Source organism: Otolemur garnettii, unplaced genomic scaffold (genome assembly GCF_000181295.1).
Source record: "Otolemur garnettii isolate 467f Iridium unplaced genomic scaffold, OtoGar3 scaffold00149, whole genome shotgun sequence".
In the NCBI taxonomy this organism is placed as follows: domain Eukaryota; kingdom Metazoa; phylum Chordata; class Mammalia; order Primates; family Galagidae; genus Otolemur; species Otolemur garnettii.
The window spans coordinates 3,633,261-3,644,035 of NW_003852544.1; the positions used below are offsets into that span (position 1 = coordinate 3,633,261).

At 51.4% G+C, this 10,775-nt stretch overlaps 1 protein-coding gene across 1 annotated transcript; it reads left to right on the plus strand.

Moving 5' to 3' along the window:
* Positions 1–6: 6 nt before the first annotated feature.
* Positions 7–2,559, plus strand: FOXC1 (forkhead box C1). The gene has a single exon (XM_023518872.1). The coding sequence runs from the start codon at positions 78–80 to the stop codon at positions 780–782; it is 705 nt and encodes a 234-aa protein (XP_023374640.1). The 5' UTR covers positions 7–77; the 3' UTR covers positions 783–2,559.
* The last annotated feature ends 8,216 nt before the right edge of the window (positions 2,560–10,775 follow it).

Genomic DNA, 10,775 nt, shown 5'->3' on the forward strand with positions numbered 1-10,775 from the left:
CCGCGCCGCCGCCGCCGCCCACCCAGTCCGCGCCGCCGCCGCCGCACCACAGCCAGGGTTTCAGCGTGGACAACATCATGACGTCGCTGCGGGGGTCGCCGCAGGGCGCGGCCGCGGAGCTCAGCTCCGGCCTTCTGGCCTCTGCGGCCGCGTCCTCGAGGGCAGGCATCGCGCCCCCGCTGGCGCTCGGCGCCTACTCGCCGGGCCAGAGCTCCCTCTACAGCTCCCCCTGCAGCCAGAGCTCCAGCGGCGGCAGCTCGGGCGGGGGCGGCGGCGGCGGCGGTGCGGGGGGCGCGGGCGGCGCCGGGACCTACCACTGCAACCTGCAGGCCATGAGCCTGTACGCGGCGGGCGAGCGGGGCGGCCACTTGCAGGGTGCGCCCGGGGCCGCGAGCGGCTCGGCCGTGGATGACCCCTTGCCCGACTACTCTCTGCCTCCGGTTACCAGCAGCAGCTCGTCGTCCCTGAGTCACGCCGGCGGCGGCGGCAGCGGCCAGGAGGCCGGCCACCACCCTGCGGCCCACCAAGGCCGTCTCACCTCCTGGTACCTGAACCAGGCAGGAGGAGACCTGGGCCACTTGGCGAGCGCAGCGGCCGCGGCCGCGGGCTACCCAGGCCAGCAGCAGAACTTCCACTCGGTGCGGGAGATGTTCGAGTCGCAGAGGATCGGATTGAACAACTCTCCGGTGAATGGGAATAGTAGCTGTCAGATGGCCTTCCCTTCCAGCCAGTCTCTGTACCGCACGTCCGGAGCTTTTGTCTATGACTGTAGCAAGTTTTGACAACCCCCGCCACGCCGAACTGAAAGGAACCCCCAAACAAAAACAGCCAAAGGAACCCATCAATGCAAAATCGAAACCAAACAAATCCAACTTTAAAAACTTGAGAACATTCACTACAACAGTGAACAGAATCCTCCAGAAATACAGCTCACCAACACCAGCACAGAGAAAACTCTATTTTCTTAAAAGAGTAATTCGGAGCCACCTCCACTTTGCCTTATCTAAATAAACAAAATCGTAAACTATTTTGTACAGAGACACCAAAATCATGGTTTATTAAAGGACAGTGTTACTCCAGATAACACGTAAGTTTCTTCTTGCTTTACAGAGACCTGCTTCTCTCCTCTCCTCTCACTTTCCTGCCATCTTCCTTGCCCTCTCACCTGTAAGATATTATTTTATCCTATGTTGAAAGGAGGCGGAAAGTCCTCTTTTATGACAATCGTATTCTTTTTATTCATGGACTTGTTTTAAAATGTAAATTGCAATATAGTAATTTATTTTTAATTTGTAGTTGGATGTTGTGGACCAAACGCCAGAAAGTGTTTCCAAAACCTGACGTTAAATTGTCTGAAACTTTTAAATTGTGCTTTTTTTCTCATTATAAAAAGGGAAACTGTATTAATCTTCCTCTATCATCTTTTCTTTCTTTTGTTGAACATATTCATTGTTTGTTTATTAATAAATCACCATTCAGTTTGAATGAGACCTATATGTCTGGATACTTTAATATAGCCTTAATTATTATTGAAAAAGATTTCAGAGATAAAACACTAGAAGTTATCTCTTCTCCACCTAAATCTCTGAAAAATAGAGAAACCCTCTGACTAGACCCAGTCAAATTTCAAAAAATGTCTTTTTTTTTTTCCTGTTTAGATTTCCTTTCCTGAAGCATCTTCTGCAACATGTACTATTATAGTCAGCTTGCTTTGTGGCTAGTAAAAACGATATTTCCTAAACAGATCTGAGTTGGCAGAAAAAGTAAAGTTTTCTCAGTAATGACAGAACGTGATTTGGAAACTTTAAGCCCGTGACTTGGTAGTGGTCTTACCATAGTGATACCTGTGTGCAGAGGATGCAAATGTGCTTCCTGATATACACAGATGAGTATTTGGCTTGTGCTTCCCATAGAAAATTGCCATGTGTATTATACATCCCTGTGAGCCAGATGCTGAATGGATTTTTTTCCTATTAATTCAGTACTTTGTAAGAGGAAAAGTAAACCAGTTTTTAAATGTATATATATAACACATCCACACTTAAAATTCTTCATGTATTACATAGAACGATTGATTTTTTTAAAAAAAATGTACTGTGGGTTGGAAAGGGATATTTAATCTTTGGGAAACTATTTAGAAGATAATGTTTGTAGAACAATTATTTTTTGAAAAAGATTTAAAGCAATAATAAGGAAGGAAGGAGAGAAGAGCAGAACATTTTAGTCCAGGGTGGTTTCTTTTTAAACCAATTTTTCTTTTTAATTTACAGTTAAACCTAGGGGGCGATTGGGATTGGCCCTCTCCCCCCTCTGTAAATACCCCAGGAAATGTAATAAATTCATTATCTTAGGTGATCTGCCCTGTCAATCAGACTTTGGGGAGATGGCGATTTGATTACAGACATTCAGGGCCTTTCAGTTTGTTTTCAAGATAATACAGTTTCCTGCTATCTGCCGCTCCTATCTAGAGGCAACACTTAAGCAGTAATTGCTGTTGCTTGTGTCAAAATTTGATCATTGTTAAAGGATTGCTGCAAATAAATACACTCTAATTTCAGTCAAAAACTGCTTTACGTGGCCTCTGATTCGCTCGGTCCCCTCCCCCAGAGTAGTAACCTAATAGCCGGGGAAGATCGCAGCGGCGCTGGCGCGGGTGTCTCCTCAGGTCAGGCCGGTTGGGGCTGGCCTTGCTGCCCGGTAAATCTTGCTGGTGTCGCAGCCCTGGGGCTGCCTCCAGCTTCCTCAGGTTACCTCTTTTGGGACGTGGGGGGTGAGGGGGGGGGTCATGGGGTGAAGTTAAAGAATCCATCCCCAAAGCTCTTGGAGTTGGTGCATTGCTCCACTTTTGAGAGCCGAGCGTGAAGTTGGTATTTGCGAGTAAGTGTCCGGTGGCCTGAACTGGGTTGTCCAGGCCCAGAAGGCAGCTACAGCAGGTGACCCACGGCCGTGGCTCCGCGAAGCGGATGATCCACCCAGAGGCCGGACAACCAGAAACTGTTAAGGTTCTCTACTTTTCTGGTTCAACTTTTTGGAACGGGATGGGGGCGGGGTGGCGAGTGCAGACCCGCGGGCCACCCCCGGCTTTGCTGCTGGGGCGCTTTTCCACGGCCCAAACCCTTCGGAGTCGGGCCGGGCCCCAGACGCCGGCCTCGGGACGCCGCTCCCCGGCGGGAACGCTCTTCAGCTAATTAGCTGTAATTGCCCGCTGCGGCCCCGGGCAAGCTTCTGTTTGCGTTTGGAGCGCTTTCCTCCCCCCTCGCCTGTCCCCGCCCGGCCGCCTCCCTTCCCAGGTTCCAGCTCTGGTCTGCGCCGCCTATTCCCGAAATAAGAGACTGGGGGAGAAAAGAGTCACCCGAGACCTCTGTTTGGTTAGATGGGTTCCTTGGGGTTTGGTGGTGGGTGCCGGGAAGACCAAGCCGGGGGGGCGGGTGACAAAGGGCAGGCGCGTGTGAATGCAGAGGACAGAGGTCGCGGGGCCAGAGGAAGCGCCTCCATGGCTCCCGCACGGGCGCCCGGGTGAATCCTAGAGCACCTCTCCCTCCTCGCCCCGCGACCCCGCCAGGTGCGTCCCGGCCCCACTGCGCTCCCATTTCCTCTTCGCTCTCTATCCCTGTTTTGAAGACACACGTGTGTTTAGGAGCCCAGCCCGGGTGGAAAGGTCAGAGGCACTTCATTGCTCACGGCTGACAGCTCGCCCCGCGCAGACCCGCAGCCTCAGGGCGGAGGGCCCAGAGCCGCGCGTTCGCAGGACCTCCGCCAACCCGCCTCGGCCCGACCGCGCCCGACCTTCCCGGGATAGCACTCGGGAGGCGGCCTCCTTGGCAAGGCTGCGTCCCTGCATGTGTGTGAGGTCGGTTTGCAGAGGCCACCAAATCACTTGGCAGAGGCCATACAGGGAGTCGCTAGACCTAAAAGACATGAGAGGCCTTCGGGCGAGCGGCGGGCTCGGTGTGTTTGGGGACCAAGTGCCCAGGACCCTCTGCGTTTCCTCCAGCCTTTGTTTTGGGACCTAAGCTCAGCTGGGGCCTGGAGAAGCTCAGTGGGCTTTCTGCTCGGCCCCTCAGCTCCCGGGTGTGAGCTGCGGACGCCTCAGCAGGACCGCCTCGGCCCTGCGTCCCGCAGCGCCCGGGCCAGAGGAGGAGCTCGCCCGCTCCCGGCTGGGGGCTTTCCTCGGTCGCTGGGAGGTGTGTGTGGGGTGTGGGGGTGTGGTGGGGGGTGCTGCCAGACCCTGGCCCTTCGTTTCTGGGCCCCGAGTCTCAGTGGCTGGAGAAGGAAGAGGGTGTGAGTGCGGTGCTCCAGCCTGTTTGGCCGCGAGGAGCCCGGCGCAGCTCTTCAGTATTTACTTTCTTTTGGGAGGAAAACTAGTTAGCAACTATTCTTGCCCTCTTTAATTTGAATGTTTGAAAATTAGCCGTGGAAGACAACACGTGTTTAAGAAGGTGCTTGTGTTGTGCATACCTAGAGAAAGTAGTTACTTGGGAACGAGTTGCCTGCGTGATCGTTCAGAAGCTATATTTAAGTGGAAGGAGAGAATCATTCTGAATTCTAAAATTACGTCTATGTGATGACTGTTATTATCAATACATTATCTTTTGGATTCTCATCCAATTTAAGAAAATCAACTTAACTTGGAACTACTTATTCTGGGAGGTTTACATGTTTAGTTTGTACTTTTTTTTTTTTTTTTTTTTTACCAATAAGGGTAGTTCCTCTGTGAAATATTCTGAGAAAAACTCCTTGACATTTTAAGTAATAGCCACTACATTTACAAGTTAGCTTGTGACAGCAGACCAGACCCAGGGTGGGGAATCGGCTAATTGTGAAAATAGCCTCTGTAAAAGGCTTTAGGATAATAAGTATTTTGTCCTTTATGTAGAAGTAGGAGCATTTATTTTCTTAGCAATTTATACCATGAGCATGTAAATGCCAGCTTGTTACATGCCGTATAAAATCTTGCATTTGGCATATTGCACGAGTGGTAGAAACTTGTGCTGTTTTTTGGAGTTATGTAGTTAGCAGGCCTTTTTTCACCAGACTTCACCCAAACAAGCATGCATTTTACAATTTATTATTCCACACAGTTTGTGTCATTAATAATCGATGTTTGCAGAGAAATAAGGCTCAATTGTACTGGTGGCTTGTAAGCTCTTGGCTGTTTCCTGCCAGGTCAGAAACAAGGGTCAGGAAACAAGACTGCCTTATAGCCCTTTTGGGCTCCCCCTAACTTTGATAGGTGAGGAGGTGACATAGGACCTTTTCTCTCCTACCCAGGGGATGGGGCCTCAGTTTTTAAGGTGGAGTGCCATTCGTTTTGTTCTTAATGGTGCAAAATCCAAGAGGCCCTTAACCCTATGCTGGTTCAGGCTGCCTAGCCCCACTGCCCAGCAGGGGCAAGAGTCATCCATCCTTCTTTAGGCCTCAGGCACCCACTCCAGTGTTTGCAGAAGCTGGTGGTGGCACCCAAAGCAAGGCCAATTAGTGTGACAGTTTCTCTCTACCTGCACGACACATCTTAGCACTCTAGGAGAGGAGCCCCAGTTGCTTCTGAGCCCTGCTGGGTCCCCACCACTGAGTCCTGCCTGTTGTTGCAAGGCCTTCTCTTTCTATTTCCCTCTACTCTTTCCATGGCTGGTTCGTGAAGCCATTAGCCCTTCCCACCCGTTATAAACAAATGTCGTGTTAGGGGTAAGATTGATGGTGGCCAAGTAATAAAGCTGGCCAGGCAGGACAGAGTATGATTCTGTGTGGGCAGTCATTTTTCAGCCAAGCAGAGTGATTGGAGTCTGGGGAGAAAAGGGACCAGAAGACTGTGTCAGAGTCCTCACCACACCAAGTTGGGGGTGGGAGCACACAAGCTCAGGAAAGTTCCCAGTAAGGGAAGTCTAATTTATTCCTACAGTGGTCACTTCAGCAGGAAGAGAAACACATTGAGATTTGCTATAGGCTCCTAAATGCCAGCTTCAGAAACCTCATCTATGTCGATTTATAACATGGCCAAAAGATTCCCTGCAAATCCTTAACAGAATGACTTTCTTTGCTTTTGGGCTCTATCTTCAGAGCAGGGACTTATGTGACCCTGATCCCCTACCCCTTTATTCTCTCTCCCTCTTTTTGAGTGTGAATCCAACATAACGACGACGAAGTTTCATGAGTCTTTTTGTCACTTTCCTTCATGCTTCTCCCTTCCAGCTCCCAAAGGCCCTGATGCCCCCAAATTTCTTAAGATGTTCCCACTTCCATCTTACTGCCCTGGTGGTCTATATACCTATCTTCCACTGGGCCATCTGGGGGATTGGCCAGATGAGGCCCTGACCTCAAGCTTTCGCCCAAGCTTGACAGACCTGGGGCCACACGGGAGTGAGACTGGCAGGTCCTAGGTCCAAGTCCAGTTGGGAGAGGAACAATACTTAAGTAAATGAATTTCAGCTCCAAAAGCCATTTGGGAGAATGAAAGCTGCTTCTCCACAAATGTTCTCAATGTGATTAGGAGTGGAAAATTGAGCAAAATGTACCATGTCCGCCTTATTGGAAACCAAAATAAGGTGCAGAGAATATAAGGCTCAACTTGAGACCTTTATTGTGCTCTTTCCCCATCTTACTCTGGTTCCAAAGAAACCTTCTGTTTTATATTATTTTTTTGGTTGTTTACTTGATTTTTTCCTTCACTGATTTTAAATTCGCAGTATATTGAGCGTATTATGGGTGATGCACTAGGATCTGGAATTTCCTTGCATATAGACCCAGGCCTGTCTTCCTGTCTTGGAGAAAGGTACCCATAGTGGGAGACACAGCCAGAGAGAAGAGGCCGGGTCTGCAGGGTCTTGAGAGAGGGTCTGGCATTTCATCCAGCTCAGAATCCTGGCCTGGGTTGGGCGGGTGACCTAGCAGGCCTCAGTTCCTCCCTAGGCCCCTTGCCTTTCTCGGTGGTGCGTTCTCTTTTCCTAAAGAGCATCTTCTTTCTCTGGCCTGCTTCTGGGCCACTTCAAGTACACTGGTCCCCATGTGCATCATTTAGACTAGACCACTTACCCTTTCTCTGAAGCTGCTCCTGAAGGTTGATCCCAGGAAGGGGACCTGGTGGGCTCCTCTTTTGTCCCCTAAGTCAATGCAGCTTAACACTGCTACTTGGGTGGGCATGGGAGAGCAATTTGTGAGCTCAGCAAGTGAGCAAAGGGGCCTGAGGCAATGAGGCTTCTCCTTTGACCTAAGTGGAGGAAAACCCGGGCAGGGCCATGGAACTCAGAGGTGAATGCAGTGAAGGGCTTGGGTGGGGACATAAAACTCAAGCTTGGAGAATGGAAGATTTTGCTGGTCGACTTTGAGGACAAGTTAGATGCAGAGACAGAGGGAGAGAAAGAGAGGGAGAAAAACAGACATCCCCCTCTGAGTCCCTACCCCAGGGGAAAAGCAGGAAAACCAACACATTTAGCGCCATTAACTCCTAAGGCCTCTGCATTTCCTTCAGAATAAAAACAGGTTATTTGTCCCAGAGGCTGTGCAGGGGGCTCATTAATGGCTACAAAGGCACAAAACCGACGGGGATGGGGAGCACATGTTCCACTGGCCTCGGATTGTTTAAAATCTGCTGGCAGAAGAAAAAACGCATAATCTGTTCTCAAATCGGCTTCTCTGATAACGCGCAGGAGGGCCTTCCATGGCCGTCCCCGGAGCCCAGCGCGTGGAGAACGCAGCGTTCCCCCAGACCAGGCTTAGTCCAAGGCTGGGAGGTTCACGTACTCGAGGGGTCTTTCCAGAGCCTGAGCACGCAGGTGGCATTGGTGCCAGGGGCTTCCTTGAGATTCCAAAGCCGACTTTGTTTTTATTTTATTTTTACTATCGCCCACAAAAATCACACACGGACAACACCGGGCCCCACAACATCTGTGCGGACCGTGGCGAAGAGTGTGGGCCTCTGCCCAAAGTGTCCACGGAGAGCTTACGGGAGGAGGCCCTACCGTGGTTCTCACAGCCAGGGGCAGTCTAGGTGCTAGAAATTCCCAGAGAGACCTGAAGGGGCAGAGGTCCTGGGGCACCAGTCCTTGGTCTCTGCGGGAACTTCACGGGACCCTCTACTCCTTGGTTGGACCGATTATCCAGAGGTGCGGAGCAGTGATGTAGTAAGTTTGGTGGCGGGCAGGCTCCTGGGTGGGCCTACCCACAGGACCCTGACCCGGTCCCGGAGCCCTGAGAAGGCCTCCCTCCCACCCTCCCTGGTGCAGCCCCAGGCCCTGCCCCAGGCCCTGCCCCCGGCGCTGCCGGGGAAAAGTGGCACAACAGGAAAGCCTCGCCAGAAGTCCCTTCCCAGTCAGTTTCCTCGCCATAAAAAGCCAGACTCCAGCCGAGGTCCTGACCCCTTCCAAATATACATTCCCTCGCCCGGGGCCCGCCACTCCCGCCCGGGCCTCAGGCTGTGCAGCTTCCTTCCAGGCCTGCCCCAGCCCAGTGCCTGCCGGAGCTGTGGAGTCCGCGGAGCCCCACTTTCACTGTCTTTCCCAGCTCACCAGCCGCGCGCTCTCGCTCTGGCCCTTGAGGCCTGGAGGCTGCTATGCGGTGTCTGCGTGCGTCCCAAGGGCACTGGCGCATCAGCTAGGCCAGGGCTGTAGACTGCGAGGGTTTTTTTTTTTTTTATTGACGATAGTGCTTTGTCGGGCCTCAGTTCTTCCCTGGAGATGGGGGGTTGGCGAGCGCGAGGCCCCCGGCGCCTGGACACGTGCGCGGGCTTGAGTCACCCGGGGCTTTGCGGTGGCGCGCATGCGCACACGGACTGCCCGGTCGGCGGGCCTAACGCCCCGGCTCCCGCCCTTGAAGCCCAAGCGGAGAAGCCCGGTAGAGCATCGCCCCAGGTTGCAGGAGCGCAGGCCAGGTGAGGCCTGTGCACCCACGGTCCGGGCTCCTCACCGCAGCAGCAAAGTCCCAGTGCTAGTGGCCATAGACTCTCGGCAGGCCTGACAATACGGGCACCTTGGCCCCCTAATTCAGAGATCAAAGAAACAGTTGAGTCAGGGGTGTCCGCTGTGTGTGACCCCTGACCCTGGAGGAAGGGCGAGAACGGGGAGTTGATGGTGGGGCCCGGGGTCAGGCTGCGGTCGAAGGGTGGGGTTGCCCTGCCAGGACACTCATAGCCAGGATGTCAGGAAGGTGTCTGGGATAGAGCACACTACTGGTGCCCCCCAAGCCCTGCAGCTGGGACCTGCGGGTGGCGGGTGGCGGTGGCAGCCTTGAACAGCGTAGATCCCGCCTGACAGCCTTGAAGGCTGGGGATGGAGAAACAACTCAAGGTCCGGTTGCACACCCACTGAAGATCTTGACACACTCGGGGGGGGGGGTAAGAATGGGGAGGCCATGGCCTCTAGCCCATTTGGCACAAGGCAGGGGCGCCTCATGGACTCCTGGAAGAAAGCAGGCTCAGACCCTGGGTGTTCTCAAAGGACACTGCGGACAGCGGGAAAGCCGGGCTGCCATTCCCCAGAATCACTTCGTGCCCCAGCTGTCGCTGCTGCTTGTGAAAATTCTCAGCACCTCTATTGCTGAAAATCCACAGTTTTAGAAGAGGTGCCAGTGGCACGTGAGGATGTGCAGATCTGGGTGTCCCACACACATGCAGACACAATCGTTTTTGTAAAACCCGGGTAGGTGCTGCCCCCCTCCATGGTTCAATGGCCAATCAAGATAGCAGTGCAGATGGTGAAAAATACATGAGGTAAGAACTTGGAATCTTTGGGATACACCTTAAAATTGAGAAAGTAAAGTGCCCCAGGGTGCTGTGAAACTTCTGGGGGCAGGGAGGGAAGCTTAGAAAGTTATTTCTAAACAATTATTTAAGGTTATTATTTTAAAGTGAAATTTTGAAGTGTTGTCACCTTCTCCATACTTCAAAAACACAGGAAAGATTCATTTGCCAGGTACTCACCAACTGGCTGCCCGGGGTTCCACAGGATCCGTGATGGTTGGTGTTGGTAAAAGTGATGAAAAGGGATTAAAAAGGACCCAAAGCAATTTCTGTACCAGTTCATAAGTGTTGGACCCACCCCTGTCCAGCGCACAATCTGCCATAATCCAGACCAGAAATTGGGCTTCTTAAGGAGCCCTCTCCCAGGAGCATTATCTACTCAAATGCTTTAGCACTTAAGGTTGTGCAGCCTCCACTGCTGGTGCCTGTGCCCCTAAACAGCTGCAGAGGTGTGACAGGTTTATTGAGCTGGGCCTAGTTTACTCCTAATTTCTTAAAGACAAAGGGCAACAGATAGAACTCAAGACAGGATCTAGACAGATGGAAAGCAAGGCCACTGGGTGTGACTACTTTGCTATTAAACTCAAATGTACCGCAAGTTTAACTTTGTTAGTTTTTACCAGAAAAAAAAAATCCAGGTGGAAAATGTTTTCTAACACTTAAAATGAATGGCCAGAGTTTGCAGAGCAGGAAAAAAATTCACTAAAATTGAACTGAGATTAAAGATGGAAGAAACTCTTTTAATAACTATCTTGAGAGACATCCAAATGAAATTTTCTCACAGCATAAAGAGAAAGAAAAATACTGAAGCAAATCTATTCTCTTTTCCTCTTTTTTCCTTTTTAAACACCCCTTCAAGGATCCAGACCAGGAAGCCAAATAAACACCCACCCCACAATTGAGGATGCAGATATAGTGAGAAGGTTGCAACCAAAAATATTTTTTATTTCCTTCAAAAGTTGATGCTTCAGTCCATCTTGATAAGTATAGCTCAACATTATGGGTCCACTGGAGTCACATTAAATCCTTGACTACAATCTCTCTC

Coding starts and splice junctions, on each gene's coding strand:
- FOXC1 (XM_023518872.1), top strand. CDS start 78: ATGACGTCGCTGCGGGGGTCGCCGCAGGGCGCGGCCGCGGAGCTCAGC.